This window comes from Mastigoproctus giganteus, chromosome 14 (genome assembly GCF_048544385.1).
Source record: "Mastigoproctus giganteus isolate SK-2022 chromosome 14, ASM4854438v1, whole genome shotgun sequence".
NCBI lineage: Eukaryota > Metazoa > Arthropoda > Arachnida > Uropygi > Thelyphonidae > Mastigoproctus > Mastigoproctus giganteus.
The window spans coordinates 76,935,640-76,962,994 of record NC_143588.1 but is presented as its reverse complement, the minus strand read 5'-3'; the positions used below and the strand labels follow the sequence as shown (position 1 = coordinate 76,962,994).

At 36.1% G+C, this 27,355-nt stretch overlaps 1 protein-coding gene across 1 annotated transcript in view; it reads right to left on the bottom strand.

The window, feature by feature from the left end:
- Positions 1 to 27,355, bottom strand: part of LOC150075263 (PHD finger protein 14-like) — a 313,155-nt gene that overhangs the window by 248,456 nt on the left and 37,344 nt on the right. The window contains exons 3-4 of the mRNA XM_090388420.1: positions 24,278 to 24,492; positions 1,418 to 1,485 (exon numbers count right to left, since the gene is read on the bottom strand). Coding sequence (XP_090244546.1) covers positions 1,418 to 1,485; positions 24,278 to 24,492 — 283 coding nt within the window. The remainder of the gene's footprint in view (positions 1 to 1,417; positions 1,486 to 24,277; positions 24,493 to 27,355) is intronic.

The following is a 27,355-nucleotide window of genomic DNA, read 5'->3' as shown; positions in this document are numbered from 1 at the left end:
TGCGTCGGTCTGTTCACCATCTTTCCATTCAACGGTAGGTTCCCGCTTCGTGCACATTCCCGAACCGACTAATGTTATTTGATGTGGTCATGTGGACAAATATTAGTGCCTCTGTTGTCGTTAATATAAACTCGTAAGTGGTATATCCAAATTCTTCTTTCAAAATCTTGTTTCTATTTTTTTTTAAATTTAAATATAAAAGCAAATAAGTATATTTTAATAATTTTATACATGTTTATTAGGGCAGGTTCCATTTTTTGCACATGCAAAAGTTTTTAAAATCAATTTCTATATAAATTTTCACAACTATATTTTGCATACACAAAAAATATTCAAATTTCTATGTAAATTTTCGCATATGCAAAAAATGGAACACACCCTTAAATGAATTTTTTTAAAACATTGATATTGAAAATTTCAATGTTTTAAAAAAATTGTTTTATACTATTGTTTTAAAATCTGCAGCGGGCCGGATAGAACCTCTAGGCGGGCCGCATCTGGCCTGCGGACTGTAGTTTGCCCATCACTGTTCTAGGTAATGAGTTTCAGGCACACTGATGAAACCAAACTAGTGTTTATTCTTGATACACTAATGATCCATGATCTTCATCACATGCAGCTTTTCATTATTTAAACTAATACATTTTATGCATGGATGCATTTCAAAAATAAATCATTGCACTGAATTTTTTGTTTGGAAACATTTCATTCATGTGAGCACTATTAATACAGGAAGTTATCTAGGACCTGCAATTATTTTTAATTATAAGTAAAATTTTCAGTAGTATTCATTATAATAGGATCATAGAGTACAGTTATTGGCAATATTGCGGTGCAGTAGTACAGTCTACTCTGGAAACACATTTCAGAGGATTTACCTCCTTTAGAATTGTGTTAGTAATGCTTACATGTGATCTGGGAGGAGATAGATTTTATGAAAATTTAATGTTATATTTATAATATCATGTTGCATGTTCTATATTCCTTTAAAAATCTAGGATAATAACTTTAAACTTTAAATTAAAATCCTTATATAAAAAAGGAACGCTGGAATACTTTATGAAATTTACTGCACTAAACGAATATAAATTCAGTATAAAGTACATGGAAAGAATTAGAATCTTTGAAAACTTCCTATGTTAAGAACTCCTTCTCCTCACATGTAATTATTTATGTTATCATATATGAAAGTATTCTTTAAAGGGGAAGGAACATTTTGAAAATCTGGCACATTTTGATTTTCAGTACATATTTAATAATCCAATGATGAAATTAATAAATCTACCTTTCCATCTTTCTGTTCAGCATGAAAAATAAAAATTAAAATAACATGAGAATAATATACAAAAGTAACAAGAGTGAAAACAACACAACTTTGACAATTAAATGGCATAAATAATTCAGTTTAAACAGATACCTGATATCTCCAAGGCACACACTGCATATCTGAATCCTTAATTTTTTTCCTGATCCATCAGTTGATATCTGAAATTAAAGGGTATGATTTGTGAATGTGTAAATAATTCATGTATTGCACTATATGATTTAAAATTTATTGAATTAAAAGACATATACAGTGTATACCACTTGCCATCAAACCATCTCAAGCAAGACTGCAAGTTCATTCAAAAATTAGATTCTTAAGAATAGGACACACTATACTCTACTACAAAAGCAATTTCAAATATATATTTAGTAAATAAGAAGTTCTGGAGTGCTTTAGAGCCAAATTCTTTTCAAATCTTGTGTTTAATCTTCTACTACTAGCAAAACTAGTTTTACATATTATATAATTTCTCAGATATTAAGTCTAATAAGCTTCATAATAAAACTACTACAGAAAATGTTTTAATAGTACAATTCTAGAGCAAGATGAGGAAGCTGGTACAAATATAAAACTGTGCAAGAAAAATAGCTATTAAGAATCAATTCAATCAGAGTTTTCTTTTTTCTTATCACAAATGATATAAAAATAAGCAAATTTTAAGTCCGTCTTTGCAAATTTTGCATGCTATAAAATATAAACAATAACTAACAATAAAAAATAACAAAAGTATTAAAATAACAGAAGGGACAATGCTTTAAATTGTTTTACAAATGATAAATCTGAAAATATTATATATATATATATATATATAGAATTTCTAAATTTTAATCACATATCATTGCATTAAACATCTGATCTGTCATTTACAAGCAATTCATATAGGATATGATCATCTCTAATAGATTTATTTTATTCTGACATACTACTGTAAGTAATCTGTGGTACTGATGCAAATTGTCTTGTTGGGGAGAAACTGCACTCTGGCAAGGATAAAATTGACATACTATTGTCTACACATGTACTACTACTACTGGTATTGCAAAAGTAATGTGAGGGAAAAAAAAAAAGTTATTCTGACTACAACAGCGCATTTACCAAAAGCTCAGGAAGAATACTTTTTATCAAATTGGTATAAATTTTGCCATTTAATTTTCTGTCAGGAAAACATGGACCAATGATTTGATTCTCAACAGTACCACATCAATACTAAACATTATACTTATTTTATTTCATTATTGGTAAACACAGATTCAACCCAAGAAAGCACAGTAGGTAGGAATCCTTCGTTGCCTTCCATTTTTCCATGTATTTACTGTAAAAATATACTTAAGAAAATCCCAGATGAAAAAAAAAAAGAAAAGGAGAAAATTATAATGCTCTTTTTTGTAAGAACAAAAGAACATTTAGGATTCTTATTGCTGGTGACTGCCTGAGCCATTATTCTAGGAATATTTATCAATTACTTGCCCATGAATATAGGTGGTACTTTCAAAGATAAAACACTGGCAGCTCTATCACTGCTACACGAAGGAAGGTATCTAATTCTTCTGTTCATTTAGAAACTACTAAAGCACTGAAGATAATTGGATATTTAAATACCATGTGCAACTTGGGTGTCATTTCCAGATATCAATGAGCAAACCTGTTCTACAATTGCAGATATAGTGGCAAACAGCACAAATCTGTCCACACAGTCAGCAAAATCTGCCATACCCTTTTCTAATTCACTAAATACAGGCCTTTAACTGATATGATTATTCCTAGTCAGTGGCATCAGAAAAACATATCTATGGATTCTATCAATATAGTTAAACTCTTTAAAATCTGGAACCCCCAGGAACTGAGAAGTGTTTGATTTTAGAGAGGTATACCTAGTGGTGGAACAGTTTTTGAGAAGCATATTTCAATGAATATTAAGAACTAACAACTGAATTTATTTACATCTGTAAATGTTTATATTATAACTATAGCAGAGATAAATGACAGGCAGTCAAGGTTACTTAGTAGGCCTCTTTGATGGCATTAGCATGGGTGAGAAGCCAAGTGAATGGAATGGCTTTGAGCTGCCTGTTATTTTTCTCTCTGTTTTAGTTGTGCACTGACAAACTGTATGACTAATTATAATGACCTCCCAAAAAAAAAAAAACTTTAGCTGTGTGGAATTAAATCTTTTATTAGTACATGTCAGTACACTGCTGTTTATAGAAGAGATTAACCATAGATTTAATGAAGCATACATGTTTCCAGCGTACCTACCTGTACTGGGCATTTTTACTCTCAGCTGTCATAAGTAATTTCAAAGTCACCAAGTCACACAAACAGAGAAATTATAAGACGTTTGCAAGACTATTGTGTCCATTCATTTGTTTTTGCAGCTAACAGGATTTAAACTGCATTGTTAATGCAGTCATAATAATTCTCACAGAATAAACTTGCCCTTTTAACAAGTTGCCCTCGTATTGAACTATTTTTTTTAGAATGTGAGGTTAGCATGATAGTGTTTCAGGACTAAATGATTCCTCATCAGATAGTGCCAGTGAAGCCTAGAAGCAACACTCACTCAAAACAAATAGCTTTAGCTATAATGCAACTTTGAAACCAATTTTGTATACTACATGGCAGCTCACATCAAACAACATTTTTACAACTGTTTCGTCTGCATGTCGCCACTACAGACTGCCTACTATCTGACAAGGGAATCGGTTAGTCCCGAAACAGGCTGTCACAGCAGTCTCATCCTTTAAACAAATAGCAGTTAACCATTTGGAGAGTTCATCTGTTTGAAAGTAGTGCAATACCTTGTTGCAAATTAAGTTTGCTCTATTGTAAGAATTAAGATCATTGCAGTGTTTGTGCAGTTTAACCTATTTTGAAGCTAGTAAGAGTTGAAGTCTAAACATTATTTGCACCTCTTACAACGTGAGAAACATCAACCATTTTACAAGGATTCTTAAAGACAAATGTGATCATTAAAACAAGTACCAGACTGCTTTCATAATATTTCTGGATTTTAGAGAGTTTACTGTACAATTAATAAATTATGATAATAAAATATAAAAATAAGTTAAAGATCTTCAAAACTAAATGAAACCTATGTCATGTTCATGGAAAAAATTGGTGTTTTCAGAAATAATCTTAATATCCAAAATAAAGTTTCTTTTGAGTATTTCTGTTAAAACAATTATAACTGAGCTGCCGACCGAGCTAGCTGGGTGGGTAAAGTGCCTGCCTGGCAACCCAAAGGTCGCGGGTTTGATTCCCGCCTCAAGCTTGGATCAAAGTACTGCAAAAACCTTGGGAGGTGCATTATGGCCACAGAAGCCTATGCGCCAACAACTACAAAAAAAAAAAAATAATAATAATAAATAACTGAGCTGAAATGCATAAATCAATTATTACAACACCATGACAAACCATTCCATGAACATGGTAGACTGCTTCTTTAACAGAAGCAAAAAAAAAAAAAAAGTGCTATTGTATTTGTCATATATTCATTTCACAATGCTAATTGTGAAATGAATATATGACATGAATAAAATGCTAATTAGGAATATTTTATTCCTAAATAAAATTTTACAGTAATCTAAGGCATCACATGGTGGCAATCTGCATTCACTGCCTAAAATTCCCAGTACTCTCAACAAGTGGGGGGAGACAAAGACCAATAGATTGACAGTAGCCACTGGCAGAGGTGAAAGAGATTCTTGCACTGCTTCTATTAGAATGAGCAGAAGCCTGAAAAACAAGATGCATGGTATTTCAGAGACTGCTGGGAGGCATTGCGGTACAAGTAAACACATGGGTTGTGTTAGGGTAGCTAAGAATAGAAACAGGTGCAGGTATACTTGCGTGTACACCAATGCTAGGAGTTTAGTAAATAAATTTGATGAATTTGAGGTATTGCTCAAAACATCAAAGGCAGATATTGTTGGGATATCAGAGACGTGGTGTAACACAGATATAAGGGATGCAGAACTGCAATTTGGGGAGTACAACGTCTACAGAAAGGATAGGAAGGGGGGAGGGGTTATGCTATTAGTTAAGAAACACATAAAAACCAAGGAAGTGAAGCCAGTCGACATCGCCGGACAGTGCAGTGTTGAGTCAGTTTGGTGTGACCTAAGCATTGGGAGATCAAAATTGAGAGTAGGAGTGTGCTATAGGCCTAATGACTCTGATGAGTATAATAAGGAACTGTACAGGGAAATAGAGTGGGCCAGTAAATCAGAGAGTCTTATAATGGGAGATTTTAATTTCCCAGATATTGACTGGAATTTGGGGGCTGGTTATTCACACACTAGCAGGGCTTTTGTGGATTTATTGGATGATTGTTTTCTACATCAGCATGTTCGGGAGGCAACTAGAGGGAGTAATACTCTTGATTTGATTATCAGCAGTGATTCTTCATGCATTAAGAATCTGCAGATAAATGAACCACTAGGTGGCAGTGATCACAGTGTGCTGAAGTGGGATTTACTCAAAGAGGTAACTACCATTAGGGGTAAAGGGAAGGGTTATTGCTTCCGTAAAGGCGACTACGATGGACTGAGACAGTATTTAAATTCTATACAGTGGGACCAACTGATGATGTTACCAACAGCAAATTCAAAATGGGAAGCATTCAAAGAACTTATCTTGGAAGCTACTAGGCTTTACATACCAACTAAGAAATATTGTTCAAGGTTTAGGCCAAAATGGATGTCAGATGAACTAATGAGGCATATGGCAGAGAAGAAAAATGCATGGGATACTTACAAATTAACACATGACACAGAAGCCTACGATAGATACAAGTTGATATGCAACCAAGTTACAAAGGAGGTTAGGAAGGCGAAGGCAGATTACGAGAAATCCGTGGCAAGGGATGCAAAGAAAAACAGCAAAGAGTTCTTTACTTATGTAAACTCTAGATGGAAGGGGATGAATCAGATTGGTCCACTTGATATTGATGGGTCAACTGTTGATGATCCTGCTCAGGTAGCTAACAAACTAAATGAATATTTTGCATCGACATTCACACATGAGGAGTTATTCAGCAAGGGGAATGCCAGAGGCGTATTCAACTCTAGCAGTAAGCTACAGAATCTTGAAATAACTGGGAGTAAAGTGGAGGAGAAACTGTTGAAGATAAACACAAGAAAGGCACCCGGGGTGGATGGGATCTATCCAGTTATATTAAAGGAGGCAGCAAAGGAAGTAAGCAAACCCTTAGCCATAATTATGAGAGCTTCCTTGGACTCAGGGGAGGTACCCATAGACTGGAAATGTGCAAATGTGACCCCAATTCACAAAGGAGGATCAAAGGCTGACACAAGTAATTATAGACCTGTGAGCTTAACTTCTGTTCCAGGAAAATTAATGGAGGCACTGGTTAAAGAAGCACTGCAGGATCATTTAGACAAGACTTCAGTTATAGCTCAGACACAGCATGGTTTTGTTAAGGGGAAGTCTTGCCTGACCAACTTGATTGGATACTATGATGCAGTCACAAAAGAACTGGATGCAGGGAATAACTTTGATATTATATACTTGGATCTTAGAAAGGCTTTTGATACTGTTGCACATGGAAGACTGCTACACAAATTGGAGCAGTGTGACATTGGAGGCAAATTGCTGCTATGGATAAAGGGGTGGTTGAGGGGGAGAAGACAGAGAGTGGTAATCAATGGACACTGCTCATCGTGGACTAATGTTATTAGTGGAGTCCCTCAGTGTTGGGTCCATTATTGTTTTCTGTATTTATAAATGATATTGATGATGGTATATCAAGCTTAATGTCCAAGTTTGCAGATGATACAAAGGTTGGCAGGGTTGTCAAGGACACTACTGACACTATGCTGCTACTGCAACAGGGTCTGGAAAGGTTGAGCAGATGGGCTGAGAGGTGGCAAATGAAGTTTAACATTGACAAATGTAAAGTACTACACATGGGAAACAGCAACCCCAGAGCAACGTATCAACTCTGTGGTACTACACTGACAGTGGTAGAGAATGAAAGGGACTTGGGGGTGGTTGTGCAGGCAGATATGAAGTTCTCTGACAGTGCAGACAGGCTGCAAGAGTAGCTCATGGAGTATTGTCAATGATATACAGGAATTTTTCCAGCAGGGATAAGGAGGTGATTATTCCATTGTATAAGGCAATGGTCAGGCCACACCTGGAGTACTGTATACAGGTCTGGAGACCTCATTTCAAGAAGGATGTAGAGCTGCTGGAATGAGTACAGAGAAGGGCAACAAGATTAGTGAATGGAACAAAGGGGTGCTCTTACGAAGAAAGGCTTAAGTTTTGCAAATTACAGTGTCTGGAGACTAGGCACCAGCGAGATGATCTGATAGAGGTGTATAAAGCCTTGAATGGTTTGAGCATGCTCAATGCTGATTGGATTCTTCCTCTAGCTCAGAAAAATCACCTGAGAGGGCATAAATTCAAATTGAGGAAAGACAGATGTAGGATAGACGTGCGGAAATTTGCCTTTAGCCAGCGGGTGGTTGGTTGGTGGAACAGACTTCTATCCCTTGTGGTGGAGGTTGATAGCCTAAATAAGTTTAAGGCTCAGCTGGACAGGTATTTTGAACGAACAGATGGGTGAAGTGGAAGTGGGTTTTTTTTTTTTTTTTTTTTTGGCTGATGCTGCATAAGCTTGCTTTCTTGCATCAAATGCCTCTACTAATGCTAATGCTAAGTGGGAAATACTTTCTCACTAAATTTCGATTTTCCTGTTTTTTGGCTGCCATTATTGCAGCAGTTGCAGAATCAAAATTAGCACAGGCATTAACTGCTTTCTCTTAGGAGACACCAAAGTACAAGCATAGCTGCCAACTTTTGACTTTCAAAAAGCTGGAGATCAGGTAACTGTAAGAAGGAGGAAACTGGAGATTTTTTGACCAGAACAGGAGAAAAAGAGGTTTTTGTAAAGTCCACACTGAACTGGAAATTAAATTTCACTGATAAAATACACATTTCATATAAAAATAGAGACAGGATTGTTTACCAGTACAGTATGCTTTAAAACATTGCCTTACCTAGGATTTTGGATTTCTGTTTGGATTTTCTTTAGACATTAACAGTTTCTGATTGCTTCGAGAAAGATACTGTTGTAGACTGAACTCTTCAGAAATGTGGAGTTTCATTCATAATGATGGTCCTACTCTCTAGATTTGGCTATCAAAAGCATTTCCAAAGCTTCATCAGAAATAGAAGATCTGAACTCAATTTTTGCTTTTCTCAACTGGCTGAATATTCTCTCACGCTCATTGCAATAAGGAATTGTTAAAATTACACACATGACTTGTGATAATCCGTTATATTACATGCTTCTTTGTGCACATGTCAATTCCCCACTGTACTTCAGTTCTTATTTCTTTCATCATAATACCTGGTAGGTTCTCACACTGAAACTGACAGAACTCTGCTGTGCTGCAAAACACATATTGCTTCATATTTCTTTGTCTTTAATATGTCTTTTTCTTCATCTTTGATGATGTCAAGAAGTACTGCAAACTTGTCCACAAAAAGTTTCAAATTTTAAAGTGATGTGCTGCCAATTGTGTACCATGTAGTAATTTGCAGCAGTAAAGTAATGCCTCTTCAAAAGAGAATAAAATCTTCTCTTTTAGACACTCCAAAACGTTGGAAGAAAGAAGAAATACCTATGACTAAGCAAAATCATTCTTTCAGTTCAGTCTGCTATGGTAATAAACTTCCAAAATTAAGAGGCAGATTTCAAAACTATTGATATAATAAGTTTGCATATAGGAGTAATAACCTCAGTACATGGATGTGAGGTACGATGAATTGAAGAGCTATGTTCAGATTTGCAAATATTGGCATTTGAAAATCTGAACATACCATTTAAAAGAAACAAGCAAATTGCCTTATTCAGAAGAGGTGAGGAGAGGGGAAGAGAACATGAACAGACTTTCTACACAAGTGATGATAACAAGCCTAAAATCATAGGTTTGCTTAGACTGTTTAGGGTTGCTTCCAGAAGTTTTTGATTCAGAAATTCTTTTTCTTGAGTTCATCAATTTGCCTTCAAAACTTTTGGATCATGAACTGAATTTGAACATCAGTCAGTGCCATTCACCAGTAATTGCTTGTTGTACTTTTCAGTTTAGTAACTCTGAAAAGTGCTCAAATGGCTTTTCTCACCACTCCTATACTCTTCTTTAACCCCGAGCATAATGTGCAGGGTTGATGATACTCCCAGACAATATTTCAGCAACTCATGCTCTTCAGCTACTCCACTGACATAGCTGAAACTGCTAATAGCTGTTTTGAAAATGTTTTCTTTGATTTCTCCATTGAAAATTACAGAAATATCTGTTAATTATCATACAATTAAAAAAATATCAGAAATTAAGTTAAACCTAATTATATGTATATATGGCGAGTGGCATCTGTTATGTATAATTATTGATAGCAAGATGGCTTTACTGATGAACACTTTCTTCCAATTGGTAATTCTCTTTGGCTTTGAGTATTGAAGCATCATCTGGAATCAGATTGTTAATGTGTGTGTGTTTCTTGTTTCATGCATCAGACACTCCTGTTATTGACAGGCTGGCATCCAACTGCATGCATTCATTGAAGTGTGTAGGTTTTTCAATCTGCATTTCACTAGCTGACAAGACTAAAGGAAATTTTATAATATAAAAAATGAATTTTTCACAGCTGTGTTCAGAAAAGATTAAAAATGTACAAAAGTGAACAATTTTGAATTATTTTTTGATTTTTCAAATGCATGCACATGGGGGTCAACTTGATCACACATGCATAGAGAAAGAACAATCCTTTGCACGTTGATTGATGGGTTAAATGGACTATTCTGCTGAGAGAAGAGCAACTTGATTAGTGAGAAGAACAAAAAGGTACCCCTACCAAAAAAGACTTAAGTTTTGCAAATTGCAGCATCTAGAAACTAGGCACCTGTGATGAGATCTGATTGAGGTGTTTAAAGCTTTGAATGGATTGAGTAAGCTAAATGTTGATGGCATCCTTACTGTAGACAACACAAATCAAGAGACAAATTTAAACTGAGGAAGGATGGTTGCAGGACAGATATGCAAAAATTTGCTTTCAACCAGATGGTAGTTGATTGTTGAAACAAAGTACCATCTGGCGTTGTGGAAGTTGGTAGTTTGAATAAATTTAAAGAGAAATTAGATAAATTACTAAAGGGTATAAACAGATGATGTAGGAAGCTGTTTTTTTTTTTTTTTGTTGGGTATTTATTTTTGGCTGATACTGTATAAGCTTCCTTTCATCATTTGCCAATACTAATATTAATTACTCACTGTGCTTCTCAGCTGATCTGTGTTCAGTTTCATTATGGACAAGGCCTGTTCACAGACGCAGGCTGATGAAGAAAAACCAGTAATCTTTTGAGTGTGGCAGAAAAAGTATAGAAAATTTACCCTTATTCATGTGTTTACAGAATTCAAGCAGAAGCAGTTTAGTGAATCTGCTCTTTAGCTGGCAATCACATTGCAGCTCAAGAATTTACATTTGAAAATTTTCAGGTGTTCTGCTTGCATTCACACTGAACAGAGAGTTTAACAGCTGAATGTCATCAAGTTCAGAAAATCCTGAACTTGAAGAAATTCCTTGATGTCAAAATTTTCCCACTGAGCATTCCTTGAGCATGTTTCTCAAACATGGGAAGCGGGTGATTTTGTGACATCAATGCACTGTCTGGAATCAAACTGTTTATGCACATGCTTAACATTTCATGCAGCAAACACTCCTGTTACTAGCAAACACTCATCTAATCAAAGCATAGGTTGAAGGCCACAGTGTTTAAATTTTAAAAATTTAATTAAAATTATGTTTTTAATATAAAATATGGATTTTTCACAGCTCAGAAAAGATTAAAAAATTATAGGTGGCATTAAAAAAAATTCCATATTACTGTTTGCTAATTTTTCAAATTTTTGATGCACAGAGGAATTTCAAATTTTCCACAAGTGGAAGGTGAAAAGTCTGCACTCACTGAGAGAAGGACCAGAACAGAAATTATCAAAATTAAAAGTGAACAAGAAACAGAGTATTTTTTTGAGCATTTCTGACTCAGACAGACTTCCAATGGATTGAAGATAAGCAACTCTTCACCTAACTAACAAACACACTATTAACAAAAATGGTTTCTAACATGATTATTGTTTTTCTGTTTAATCTTATTCTTTCAAAAAACAAGAAAGAGAAAAAATTATTCAACTTGTATGAGAATTTCATACAACATATACTATCAGTGCTGTAATAAATTGGCAAATGTTGACAAAAAGAGTAAATAAAGAACTTAAAAATGATAAATGTAATCTTAACTTTCTCTTCTAGAACAAGTAAGAATTATAATTAGGGATTCATTTAATATATCACATAACAATAGATAATAAAGACATAAAGAATAAAAATCCATATCCAAAATTCACTAAAGCAATGTTTTAATAACACAATAACATAATTAAAAATCTTAGTTATGAAGTAGCAATGAGTTTAAATGACAACAATGCCTCAAAAGCACTATTATCATTTTAAACTTCTCTTCGCCATTTTATTATGCACATTAGTATTCTGAGAAAAGGGACATTACATTGAGCACTTCAGAAAGTGATATAATGAATAACACACTTATACTCCATACAAATTTGGCATACCATGGCCAAAGCTGCTTATGCACTATAAAAACTACAAAACAAATCTACAATGTGTTATTTAAATTTAATTTACTGATAATGACTTAAAACTGTTACACTATTTCACAATATTATGGGAATTCAAACCCACAATAATCGAAACCAGATTCTGGTTTTTGTTTTAATATTTAAAAAAAGTTTTCATATTTGTTTTTATTTCATATCTTGTACTTTTCTTAGAATATTATAACTCATGTTTGTTTAAGCTTTTGTTATAGAAGTCTGGAGACAGAACTATCAATCATGCTGTTTACATGCACTCAACAATAGGAGGTTTTCTTAGGCTCTAAACATGGAAAGTATCAGGGCTGCTGTTCAGGAGACTTCTCAGCACGACAGAAGGTGAACATTCCAAAACTAATAACATTCTAGTCTAGCTGCCAAACACTCTTCATTTGATAAAGCATGAGTATTTTTCTTTAAGCTGCATAACTGAGTTATAGCATGTGTTATCTGTATGTAATTGTTTATGATGTCCCTATGCAGTAATAAGAAGAACAACAAATTTCACTCTCTTCCCTGTGAGTGAACACACACGCACGATGTTTTAAAGCAACTTAATTAACACTCTTGCTGCTGGCTTTTCTGATCACTTTTTTTGACCCAGGATTGAAAACCATGGGATTGAGTCAATCTGGAATGGATAAGGCAGAAACGTTTTTTGGCTTTTTTCTCACTATGATTGAATTAATCAGCCTGACAAAAATTGTTTTTCTTCTGTCAAACTGGCAGAAAAAGTTCTAAAAGCAGGGTGGTTTCCTTCCAAGTGGATTAAAATCCTATTTGCATTCAAGAAGCAGTGAACATGTTAAGAAGTTGGAGCCAAACTGGAAGTCGAATACAATGTTGGCAAGTGTACCATTAGCAATGTGAAGAGAAAATTTTTTTTTTGTTCACCTCGCCTATCGACCAAGTAAATACAAAACACATAAGCTCAGCAAATAACTTTGCTGAGAATTGCCTCCTTTATCTGATTCCCTCAAGCACAATCACAACTCAATCACATTCAAGAATAGTAAAAGTGGATTGATAAATTTAAAAAGATACTAGAGTTAGGAATTGTGTGTAAGCATTGCAAGACTAGTGATAATGCTATCATAGAACCTTTTCAGTATAAATTCAGTCAAAAGATAACTGAAATGGTTGAGCCCAGAAAAGGTTTACAATGTTGATGACAGTGGTTAATCTGAAGAGTTTTGTCAAAGAATACTTTAGTTTACAAAAATTAATATTCTAAAACAGACTAAGAAATCATCATGTCTAAATGAAAATGCTAGAAAAACCTTTGCTCATTTTTGTTACTGTACCAGATAATCCAGATATAAATGAATGTAAAGTGATGATGGCAAAATTTTTAAAAAAATTGTGGTCTACAGTAGCAGCATGCTTGCTTGCCGAGTGGAGAGACCTGGGTTCGAAACCCAGCAATGCCATTCATTTCCAGCCTTCTGACGACTCAGTTGCTGAGATAGTCGGTCTCAGGCCGTGGAGTGAGGTTTACTCCGGGTACTCCAGTTTCCCCTCACAGACTCAAACCAACCCTAGGACATGCAGGAAACAGACAAGTACAATGGAGGGGGGGTCCACAAAAATTCAATACATCTATTTTTGACACAGGTCCCCCATGGACTGGAGATGTGCAAATGTGGCCTCAATTCACAAAGGAGGATCAAAGGGTGACAAAAGTAATTACAGATCTGTTAGTTTAACTTCTGTTTCAGGGAAATTAATGGAGACACTAGTCAAAGAAGCACTGCAGGATCTTCTCAACAAGACTGCAGTTATAGTTCAGACAAAGAATGGGTTTAAAAGAAAGTCTTGTCTGACCAATCTGATTGAATATTATGATGTGGTCACAAAGGAACTGGATGCAAAAAATAATTTTGATATCCTATACTTGGATTTTAGGAAAGCTTTTGACACTGTTGCACATGGAAGACTACTGTACAAAGTGGATTAGTATGGCATTAAGTGCAAATTTCTGCTATGAATAAAGGGAAGGTTGAGTGAGAGAAGACACAGATTAATAATCAATGGACACTGCTCTTTGTGGACTACTGTTATTAGTGGAGCTACTAGGGTTCAGTGTTGGGTCCATTGTTGTTTTCTGTATTTATTAATGATACTGATGAAGGTATATCAGCATTAATGTCTAAGTTTGCAGATGATACAAAGGTGGGCAGGGTTGTTAATGACACTAATGACAGTATGCTACTGCAACAGGATCTAGAAAAGTTGAGCAGATGAGCTGAGAGGTGGCAACTGAAGTTCAACACTGACAAATGTAAAGTACTGCATATGGGAAATAGGCGCCACCTTAGCGGGGTGAGCAGGAGCAGCAGTGCGTAGCACACGCTTTTTGATTAGACCAGGGTTCAAGCCCGTGAACCCCAAACATGGAGGATGCGGAAAGGTCAGGGAATAACCACCACATATCCCCAGAGCAATATGGCCTTAGTTGATAATGCTCCTAAAAAAAAAAGAAAAAAAACCCAAATAACATACGTTACTCAGTAACCCCAGAGTAACGTATCAACTTTGTGGTACCACACTGACAGTGGTAGAGAATGAAAAGACCCTGGGGTAATTGTGCAGGCAGATATGAAGTTTTCTGAGCAATTCAGATGGGCTGCAAGAGTAGCCCATAGTGTCTTGTCAATGATATACATGAATTTTTCTAGTAGGGATAAGGAGGTGATTATCCCCTTGTATAAGGCAATGGTCAGGTCACACCTTGGGTACTGCGTACAGGTCTGGAAGCCTCATTTTAGGAAGCATATAGAGTTGCTAGAACAAGTACAGAGGGTGCTTCATAAGAGGGTGCTCTTATGAAGAAAGGAATTTGCAGAATTTAATTTCTGCAAATTGCAGTGTCTGGAGACTAGGCACCTGCGAGGTGATCTGATTGAGGTGTATAAAGCCTTGAATGGTTTGAGCATGCTCAATGCTGATGGGATTCTTCACCTTGCTCAGATTACAAACCTGAGTGGGCATAAACTGAAATTGAGGAAAGACAGTTGTTGAATAGGAAATTTGCCTTTAGCCAGCAGATAGTTGATTGCTGGAACAAATTTCCATCTGTCGTCGTGGAAGCTGATAGCTTAAATAAAAAATTTATTTAAGCTATCAGCTTAAATTTTTTTTTGGCTGATGCTGTATAAGCTTGCTTTCTTGCATCACAGGTCTAATGCTAATGATATCACTGAGAATGGGAAGCAGCAAAGATATCACTGAGTCTCAAAGAGCATGACTAGGAACTCATGTGTCGGGTGCTTCCACATCAGAAATGGCACATCTTCTCACTGCTCATGGCCCACTGTGGTTCAAGTTGTACAAAGAATGGTGTTTAATGGGTCAAACCACCTCCCGCTGATAGAACAGGAGGTCTCTGTGCAACAGCTGACATTGCAAAACAACATGGGGAATGCAAAAACAATATTCCAAATAACGATGCACTGCACACTTAGATGTACGAGGTTCCATGGTAGATGACCCAAGAGACACCCTCTCCTCCCCACTGATCATCATCAAAACAAATTCCGCAGTGCCAGCAACATGATAGTTAGATGCTGAACGACTTGAAATGAGTATGCTGGTCGGATGTGTCCAAAATACCCGGTGCAACAAGCTGACAAATGCCTTTGTGTGTGTGTGGATGGGTCCATGAACCCATTGTGCATGGTACCCACTATCAAGGCAGGTGGCAATGGTTGCTTAACATGGGGCATATTTTGCTGACCAGAACTAGGACCCTTGGTGCATATGGACCAATGTTTCACTGGTGAGGTGTACCGGCAGCTCCTACGAGACCATATGCACCCTGCCACGTTGCATTTTTTCCTGGACAGAAATGGAATCTTCCAAGACGATAATGTGCTATGTCATCTGGCTTGCACTGTGCATGAGCAGTTCAAGGAACATCCTGAGGATATTAGCCACCAAATTCGACTGACCTCAATCCAATTGAACAACCATGGGATGTTTTGGAATGGAAACTGAAGAGCATGGACACATAACCTTCATTTATTATAACACTGTGGAAATCTTTGCAGGAAGCATGGCTACGGATCCCTACAGACATCTTAAGATATCTAAATGTGGAGTCAATGTCTGGGTGAAGTGGCTGTTATCCATTCAAACGGTGGTCCAACACAGTATTAGGAAGGTGGTTACAATTCAGTGATCACTGAGTGTATATAATAAATATATAAACTACCCTACCATTAATATCTGGATACCCCTCCACTGACAGTTTTCCACGTCTTACCCAAGTGACACAGGTCAAAAACAACTATAAATATGCTTATAGTCCTTTAAGGAGCCAGTAATACGATTGTGAATGTAAGATGCTGCGATTGACAGAGTTACTAGACTTCCTAGATTTCCAGTGCAGAATAATAATAGGGTGCCACATAAGCATGTATTGAAATGTATATGACATTTCAAAGTCACCAAAGTTCAGCTCTGCAAATTGAGGCATGTGGAGACTAGCCACCTGCTAGGCGATCTGATTGAGTTGTTTAAGATCTTGAATGGATTGAGTAAGTTGAATGATTGGTGATGTGATCTGTAAATGGAAGCAAACTGGTCCTGAAACTAAGCTGATGGTATAAAACTAAATCTCCAAAGCTGATGGAATTCGATAGGAGAGCCTTGCAAAGACTCATCTGACCAGAAAGCAGGATGACATTGTCACAGCACATACATGACCTCAGTGAAATGATTGAGACATGTCAGAACCAGCATTGTGTGCAGGATGCTGTAGGTTATCATGGCCACAAGCCACTAATCACCTCAACTAATGCCAGATGCCATCTAGATTAGTGTAAGGCCCACTGTTGTTGTAAACAACAATGCAGACAAATGGAAAGCTGAACTTCTGGGTATGAGTTGAGGTACATTCTCTACCAGTTTGATGTTCATTCTTGGGTGTGGTGGATGACCAGAGAAAGCTACCTACTGTATCATCCTAACAATAAAGTTTGGTGGAGGCAGCATGATGGTTAGGGACTGTTTTTCATGGTTTGGCTTAAGATCATTGGTTGTTTTGGACAAAACTATGAATGCTGATGTTGATCTAGATGTCCTGGACTATAATGCATTACCTACATTGCAGCAGTATGCTGGAGAAGACCTATCCCTGTAACAGCAGGACAACACACCACGTCAAACTATGTAATAGTTTGACGTGGTGTGTTGACATCACGTTGTAATGGTTTGAGGACATGGACATTGAAAAGTTGGACTGGCTGCTCTGGAGCCCTGACCTCAATCCTACTGAGAGCCTCTGAGATGAAATGGATCAGGTGCATAGTGTGAGGGGAGACTGCCCAAAAAAACAGAGCTGTACTGGGCACCTCTTTGAAGGTCAAACAGCAGAGGACATTTAAAAAAAACTGATGCAGAGTACTCTGTGGAGTCTATAGGGTATCATAAAAGCTAAAAGTTTCAGCACATGCTATTAATTTTCCCAGAAATAAAGGTTATTTGTAGATATACAGGTGTCCAGATATTAATGGTACGGCACTGTACTTACCCAACTAAATAATCAATATGGACATGGGGTTTAAATGCAATTATTAGTGGTGGCCTTAGTGCATAATTCACATTTAACTGCTTACGAACCATCTTTATTAAACTATCAAAACAAGTAATACATACAGGGTGTCTCAAAAATATTGGTACAAACGTTTAGGGGAGGTAGGTAACATCTAAAGGAATGCGAATCACATAGGAACCCATAACCGGAAACGTCATTGTAAGTCGATAGATGGCGCTGTTCATCAGTATGTGAGAGGGAAAATTTCTGGTTTATTCATTCAAGCAGTAGTCGCCGCATGAAGAGCATGCATCGACATAGGAACTGTGAGCTGGCAGACATGCACCTAATGTATGGATTAGCAGAGGGCAATGGATGAGCCGCTCAACGAATTTATGGAGAATGCTTCCCAGACAGACATGTACCAGACCACCTTTTGTTGCATCAAATTTGTGCGATTATGGATCATTTAGAGGTAATAGGAGTAGTGCGGGCAGACTACGTTCAACGCGAACTCCTGCCATGGAAGAAAGTGTGTTGAATGCCATCCAGAATAATCCTACTACCAGCACACGCGCCGTTGCCTCTGCCTTAGGAGTGTCTGATTGCAGTGTATAGCGTTTCTGACACAACGATTTCTTACACCCCCTTTAATCTCCAAAGGGTTCAGTCACTGCTCCCCCAAGATCATCCTGCACGTGTGGCTTTTGCACAGTGGTTTCTCCAAGAAAGTGTTCAAGACTTCAATTTTCCAGCCTATGTTTTGTTCACGGATGAGGCTTATTTCACTCGGGAAGGCTTATTCAATCAGCACAATGCTCATGTGTGGGCTCACAACAACCCACACAGTGTGTGCCCCCATGCGGCACAACATTGCTTTGCAATAAATGTGTGGGCAGGTATGGTCAGTGACTGCTTAGTCGGCCCATACCTGTTACCATCCCACATGAACTCTGCTAAATATCGGATCTTTCTTGAACAAGTTCTACCAGGGTTACTTAAAGATGTTCCGGCAAATGTGAGATGCAACATTTGGTTTCAACATGACGGGGTGCCTGTCCATTATGGAAGGTGTTTTCGTGACCATTTGAACAGGTATTTTGGGTGTCAATGGATTGACCGTGGTGGACCCGTTGTGTGGCCCCCCCTGTGGCGCCTCCATAGTCAGGTGGGCAGGAGCAGCAGTGTGTAGCACACGCTTCTTGATTAGACCGGGGTTCGAGCCCGTACCACCAAATACGGAGGATGTGGAAAGGTCAGGGAATGACCACCGCATATCCCTGGAGCAATATGGCCTTAGTTGCTAATGCTCCTAAAATCCAAATAACAACAACAACAGCCTGGCCCCCATGCTCACCTGATTTATCGAGCCTTGATTTCTTTCTGTGGGGGGTCTTCAAATCTATCGTGTATGAATCACCTGTGGAGATGGAAATGGATCTCGTGGCGAGACTCGTCTGCGCTACTGCTACTGTCAAAGAAACTCCAGGTGTGTTCGACTGTGTCCACCAATCCATGCCGCGTCGGCGTCACGTATGCATCGCATCTCATGGTGGAACCTTCGTGCATCTGTTGTAACATCATGAAATGCATCCACCTCGTACTCCATTGTTAATATTATGTCAAATAAATGTTTGCCGCTAATTACTGTCTTGTGTCATTTCTGCTCATTTCTGTTTCTTGTGCCTCTGCTACTACTTTTATGTGACATTTCCGGTTATGGGTTCCTATGCGATTCACATTCTTTTAGATGTTACCTACCTCCTCTAAATGTTTGTACCAATATTTTTGAGACACCCTGTATATGTTATTTATGGAAATTTGATGGAGATATTTAAGATGTTGAAAGGCTTGAATAAATTAAATACTATTTTTACTAATTTTCCCTTTTTTTTTTTTTTTCCTTTCACAGGTGGCACAAATTAGAAGATATACACTTAAATTAAAGGACAGTTCAAGACTGGATATAAAAAAAAAATTCTCTTTCAGCCAAAAGCTTAAAAGGTTTATTAACTTCTTCTTCAAGAGGAGTGTTTCCATTTACAATGGGCTTTCTTAGCCTACAAGTTATTTTTTGATAGGAATTTTTTCCCACCATAAAGTGTGGTTCAAGGTGTCTTGGTCAGTTAAACCTTGGGCTGTCATGCACTCCCGTACTCCATCCAGCCATGTCCTCCTAAGTCAGTGGTTTTCAACCAAGGTGCTGCAACAACATTCCAGGGGTGCCACATAATTTGGGTTTAAGCTACTTAAACATTATTATTTTTTAATTTATATGTTTATTTCATTATAAAAAAGGTGTATAGTATCATTGTTGTGATCTAGAATTGATGTTTACTTAGTACCTCTATATAAAGAATAAAATTATATACTGTAAATTTGTATTATGAAATGTAATTTTTATAATTACAGTGGAACTTCTCTATTACGAACTTCTATTTAACGAATTTTTTCGCAAAACATTGCACCTTGAAATGAAATTACATGTAAAATTAAACCTATATAACAAAGTGTTAGTCTCTCTATAACGAATTTTTAAAAAAATTAGTAAAAGCATTTTTGAAGATTTTCAAGCATTTACTGCTAAACAGCCACTCAAATATACCGCCTCCTTCCCGCTGAAATTTCACATTAGCATCTGGAATTAAATAATCATCCTTTTAGTGAACACTTGTGGCCATTGACGCCCGTAGGAGGGTCTTTGTTTCATTTTTGTTACAGTTATTAAACCAAATGGGTTTTCTTAAAAGTGGTCGTAAACTTTACAATAAATAGGGTAGATTTGTAAATTGATGTTGGCTCAGGGAAAAACGAAGTTCGCTGCGGTAAACCTTTAGCATGCTGCGACGGCAATACATAGAATGCTACCATAGTCTGTACCACATAACCTTCATGTCAATCATTATATGATATGTCCGTTCTCATCTAACTGGACTCCCAATAGATGGTTTCATGAATTTTTTTTTTTTTTATTTCATTCGTCATCAATCACATAGGCTATATGCTCTTGTATTTTTTTTTCTGAAAAGTAACATACAGCATATGTTAATCATACATTTTCTTTCGGTGTATATATGAATGAAAGCAGAATAAAAGAAATTCACAGTCGTATATTTCTTCAAATGAGTGATACCGTTGAATTGGCAAGCGAACGTCATTGAGTAGGCAGTACAGTACTAACAATTCACTATATGGCAGGCGCAGTGAAGTTTGCGGTGTATGTATCAGCAAGAGCTGCAGTCCAGTAATTTTTACAATTGTGAAAACAATGTCAAAGAGAAAGTGTTTAAGTATTAATGATAAAGCAAAGATTGTTATGATATTGACCAGGGTTTTAAGAAAAAAGATGGTGCGGAGAAATATGGCAATCTACAAGCAGTTTATCTACGATTTTAAAAAATCGAGAATCAATTTTAAATGCAATCGAATGAGGAGCAGACAAGAAGCAAATTAAGTTGTGTATATATGAAAATGGGTGAAAATGATATGTGAAAAGAATATCCCAATATCGGGCCTAATAATTAAGCAACAAGCTCTGAAATTTGCACAGTCACTTGGACATACAGAATTTAATGCGAGCACTGGGTGGCTAGATAAATTTAAGAAGTGCCACAGAATTGTTGAAAAGGTTACTTGTGGAGAAAGTGTTAATGTAAGCGAAGAAGATTGCAACAGTTGGAGGAACAATACCTTAAAGAAGAGTTTGGAAGAATATGAACCTAAGGATGTTTTTAATGCTGACGAAATGGGTTTATTCTTTAAATGTTTACCGAATAGAACACTTGCTTTTAAGGATGAGAAATGTTTTGGCAGAAAACAAAGCAAAGAATGAATCTCTGTGCTAGTTGGAACAAATATGACAGGAAGTGAAAAATTAAGACTTTTATTCATCGGAATATCAAAAACCCAAGATGTTTTAGAGGCACAAAATCTTTGGAAGTTGACTACACCTTTTAATAAAAAAAGCATGGATGACAAGTGATATTTTTGAAGAATGGATATTAAAACTAGACAAGCGTATAACAAAAGAAAAAAGGAAAATCGTGTTGGTAACTGACAACTGTTCGGCACATCCTGCCAATATTTCTGCCAAACTTAAAAGTGTGAAGTTGTTTTTACCACCAAATGTAACGTCAAAACTCCACAGCCAATGGACCAAGACATTATTAAAAATTTTAAATTTCATTATCAAAGAAAATAATAATGAAGATTGTCAATGCGTTATCAAAAAATAGAAACTTGGAGCTTACAATTAACCTTAGAGATTGCATCTCTGAACTGGCAAAATTTGGGACAAACGACGTCACTGAATACACTATTCAAAATTGTTTTTCGAAAGCGGGATTTGCATTGAATACAGAATTCGAACAACGACTGGACGAACAAGATGAACTGCCCCTTTCACAACTGAAAAACTTTTGGACATTATTAGAATCGTCTGGAAACATCGAAAATGAAATAACACTGGATAGTTATGTTTATGTAGATCACAGCAGAACATCCAAATGAAGACGAAATACTGCTGAACAGTGTTAGACGCGACCATGATCACGAAGAAATTAACGATGACGCTGAAGACGCATCAGAACAACTCATAGAAAAGCCAACTCGCGAAGAAACGATTAACGCTTTTAAAATGGTTCGTATGGATCTAGTTTTGTGAAAATGTTCCTGATAATGTTTTTAATGCTCTGAACAAATGTGAAGTTTTCTTTGAGAATCAGACAATTTTTTAATTGTACTGTGCAAACGAAAATTACAGATTTTTTAAATTAATTTGTGATACTTACTGGCGAAAATTGTATAAACGTAATTTAAATAAGTATGTTTTTGAAATAAAATACATTAAAAATAAATGTAGATTCGTTTTCCTTTTCTAATTAGATAATAATTTCTAATAAAAAATATATTCTTTGTATAACAAAATTTCTCTATAACGAATTTTTTCACCGGATTTATCGAATTCATTATAGGGAAGTTCGACTGCATATTACTGTAATAAATATCATATAACATATACATATTGAGAAAATTGAGCAGGGGTGCCACAGAATAAAATAAATTACTTAGGGGTGCCGTTATTAAAAAAAGGTTGAAACCACTGTCCTAGGTCTTCCTATTCTTCTTCTTCCAGGAGGTATCCATTCCATTATAGCCTTTGATTATCTGGTTTTTGGCATCCGTTTTATATGTCCATACCATAAACGCTTTTCTTTGATAGTGTCAATAATATTCTTTTTCACTTCCATTTTCTCTTATGCCTTCATTCCGTTTTCTGTCTCTTCTAGAAGTTCTTGCTGAGAGTCTCCAAAAACCCATTTCTATGGAGAGCAATTTGTTTTCCCTTCATCTATTCAATGTCCAGGTTTCCACTCCATACAATAGAAGACTTTGTACAATCGTTTGAAATATGTTTCTTTGTTTTATTTAAAATATTTCTGCTCCATAGAACAGAATTTAACATGCCAATAGCCTTTCTGCCATCTGCAATTCTCTTTAGGTTTATTAACTCTGGAATAAATATCTACCTAATCTTGTAGAACTTTGAGCAGAATCCTGGATGAAACCAGGTGACTTACATCATTATATTGTTTTTTGTTTAGTGGTTGACAGTACTTAAGCAGGCTTATACATTTAATATATTCTTGCATATTTTATATAGTAACTATTTTAAGTTATCACCAATAAACTAAATTTAACACTTTTGCGACAATGTGGAACACCAGTGGTACATTACACATAACGTCTTGTACCATATCGTCGCCAATGTGTTAAATAACAAATCACATGCAGGGTAAGTGTGTTATTCGTTACATTACTATTTCTCAACTCATTTCAAAATTACTAATCATTCACAAAATAATAAAAAAGGTTGTAGAAAATTTTATGCTTTTATAATTATTTTACTTAACTAATTATTTTATTTTACTAATTTACAGCAAAACTTGGGAAAGTTGCCTTTTTTTTTGGGGCAACTACAATCATCAATTTATCTGAATTGCAAAAACAGCTGTTATTTTTTTCTTTAGCACTAGTTTAACTACCCTGCCGTTCAATTAATAAGCCTAATCTTGCAGGTACCATTATGTTAATAAGAGCTGCAAGGTAAACAGACATATGACAATACATAATAAAAAAACAATACTAAATAACAAGGATAATTAATTAATAATAAATAACAAGGATTAATAAACAATACAATACAAGGATAGCTTACATGCAAAATTTGCAAACAGAAACTTAAATCTCATTTTAAATAATTATCTTATTTAACTGCACATTTAAAATTTAGATTGTCAAGTGCATATATTTTCAAGCTTCACCAAAAAAAAAAAGATTCTTTCACACTACCTCTACATAAAATGAAATGTCTCATTGCACCATACTTCTGAAGTTTTAATAGTATACTTCCACTAAATATTTTTTTGAACTTTGTACCTACTATTATTCCTCCACCTATTATATTTCTAAGTTAATTAAACCTTAAATTTATCCTTTAATATTTTAGTTATTAAAAGCAGGGAAAATTTTAAGTGAAATTAACGGTGAGGTGGTTAAATCCAGTGCCACTTTATGCACGTGGTTGCATTTAGAGATCCAAATATTCTGTAATATCTCCCAAGGTGATGCATTATAACTACTGCACCAACAACAGATCGATAACTTTTGAATATCAATCACATTTACTCTGCATGCACATATGCAAAAACATACTCTTTGCCTTGCTTGACTCTGTCGCTGCATTGCTCTTTCAATTAATTCTCCAACTGATACCTTTAAACCCTTTCCAGTAGTTTCAACTTCTGGTTTTGCTTCAACCTCTGTTGCTGTTGTTTCTGCCTGTGCTGCTTCTTCTTGTTCTTCTTCATCTTCACTACCATCCTCATTTCCTGCAGAGCTCTCTCCACTATCATCATTATCTGATTCACCTGGAAGAAATAAATAAAATAAAACTTCTGCACTTTAAAGAAAACAGAAGTCTTAAATGTATAACATTTTATAATAAAGAGTTTGCTTTTCAAACGAATAGATATATTGTATATTTTAATTCAGTTTATTTGAATTTCTAGGCATTGCATATCTCAAGCATATGAAAGGATGAAACATGCACAAACAATAACACATCAATTTTGGTTAATGATTTGTGCTGTGAAATGTAATTTATCTAAAGTTATTTTTCACTACCACTATACATTCTTAGAATACAGGTAGTCACCCTACTTTAAGCCTTAGAGATGCACCAACACAAACTGGCAAGACCACCCTAACTCACCAATACTGAAGACTGTACTGTAAGCTAAGATGCATAAGTAGCAAATCAACCATTTCAACCAATTTTTGCATTTCTTGCTCAAAAATACACACTTAATCCATTCTGGAGTTTATTCCTTTCTTAACCATGTCTGTGCTGTAAAAATAAACAACCAGATGAAAATGCTTTTGCTCATTTTGAAATTAACATTATCTATCTGGATAGTATGTTCTTGCAGCTATAGTTATAGATAAAGAGTTAATTCTTGATGATATTAGTAAAATGCTTATCAGAAATATGGATACAGGTGGCTCATTACATTCTAATCCTGATGATGTCAATATAATAAATTATATAATTGCTGAAAAATGTAATTAAAAAACAAAACAGAAAATGTTCATTATTAGTCTTATGGTGCAAGAAACCACAAAGCTTTAGCTGAGCCATCAAAAATAAATAAATAAAATAAACTGCCTATGCAATGATTCTCTTCTCACACAGGTGCATACCAATTGACCTTTGAATCTGCCCAGCTGTTGCCACCCATAGAGGCACTTATTCCAGTAATTAATAATGTGCTAGCGAAAGGAAAACTTCCTACAATTCAATCTAAATGTTTATGGCAGCTAGTACTGGAATAATTTATAACAGTGAAAATTTTGACCTCATTCATTTTACTTTCTCTCTCAGAGCCTTAAAGATTTCGGTTAGGTCCCCTCCAGTGGTGAGCTGTGAATATTTTAACAATGGGCTTGCACTTTTGTCAACTTAAACTTGCTTCTTGCCTTAATGGTAGCCGAGCATTCTAGTCCCTTGCCAAAGCTATTGGCCACAACTTTTTCCCATCTCTGCTCCCACCTCTGTCCAAACCAGATGGTTCTGTTGTCACTTCAGCCAAGGATACAGCTGACCTGCTAGCATCCTATTTTTCTTCCAACTCATATATTAATGATCTTGGTAAAACACCTCCCACCATTCCCAACATGCTCCATTCAATGCCTCCTGTGATCTTCCGTTAAAAGGATGTCAGAAGGATTTTGATGAATCTTGATGCTAAGAAAGCTCCAGGTCCCGATGGTATTTCTCCACTTGTTCTCAAAACCTGTGCTCCTGAACTTACTCCTATTCTTTGCCGCCTTTTTTCACTTTCTTATTCCAAAGGTGTTTTTGCTTCTGCTTGGAAATTTGCTCATATCCAGCCAGTTCCTAAAAAGGGTGACAAATCCCTCCCATCCAATTATCGTCCCATTGCAATTACTTCTACTCTTTCTAAAGTAATGGAGAAATCAATTAACCGCCAACTCTTAAACTATCTAGAAACCTTCCGTCTGATCAACGATCGCCAGGATGGATTACGTCAGTGTCGATCCACTGGTGATATTCTGGCTTATGTTACCCATTTATGGACTAATTCAATGGAAAGGTTCGGTGAAACACAAGTAGTTGCTCTTGACATCTCAAAGGCTTTCGATCGTGTTTGGCATAAAGGTCTTCTAAACAAACTTCCATCTTATGGTTTGCCAACTGTTTTTTGTAATTGGTTATCCAGTTTTCTCTCTGATCGCTCACTGAGGGGGATGGTAGATGGCTCTCTGTCTTCTAACTTCTCCACTAATGCCGGTGTTCCCCAAGGTTCAGTTCTTTCCCCCACTCTTGTATATTAATGACCTTCTTCCATTGATTCGAAATCGTATCCATAGTTTTGCCGATGATAGCACATTGCATTCCACTTTCCAGTTTGAGAAACCTTGCCTGTTCAATCTAGTGGCCGCTATAAATTTTCCCGGGTAAGAATTTTTGACACAGTCCGCCTCTGTTTATCGATATTGCTTTTCTTTTTCTCTCTGAATCTGCAGTGTCTCCACCAGGACGCTTCCTGTTCACACCTTTTAAGAATTTTACTCATTTTTAGGGAATAAAGCACGATTACAAAATGAAGAGGCAAGCTTGATACACATAAACAAAGCTGCGTGCGTGTAGCAACTGAATAAACAACACCATAAAGGCAGAGATATACTATTAACACCTCACATTTTACTAAAGCACATTTCTAGGGGTTACTACCATAAAACAATAAAAACAATTTCCAGTTGCGTTTCTGCTAGTGGAATCTGTTATAAACTGGTAGTAAACTCGATCTAATTGCATTTGCGATAATACCGATAGCTGGAATTGTGTGGGTTTTTACGTTATTATGGTGAAATGTGTTTCCCCTTCACTGATATAAGAAACATAAATACATTTTCAGAATCTTCTCTTCATTCCTATCGTGTTGCGTTCAGTTGGGGTAATTCTGCGTTCGACTGCCATTTCTTGTAAATACAAAGGTGAATCGTGCATAAGCGAATTCGGTTCATGTTATATAAGATATCGTTCCCCTATTTATAAATCGTGTATGATTGAATTCGTGTAATGTAAACACGTGTTATACGAGGACTGACTGTACATGGTTTTATTACTCATCTAAGACCAAATATTTTGTTAAATATCCAAGAACATGTAATTGTAAAATGTACTAATTACATCATTACAGTGCAAGG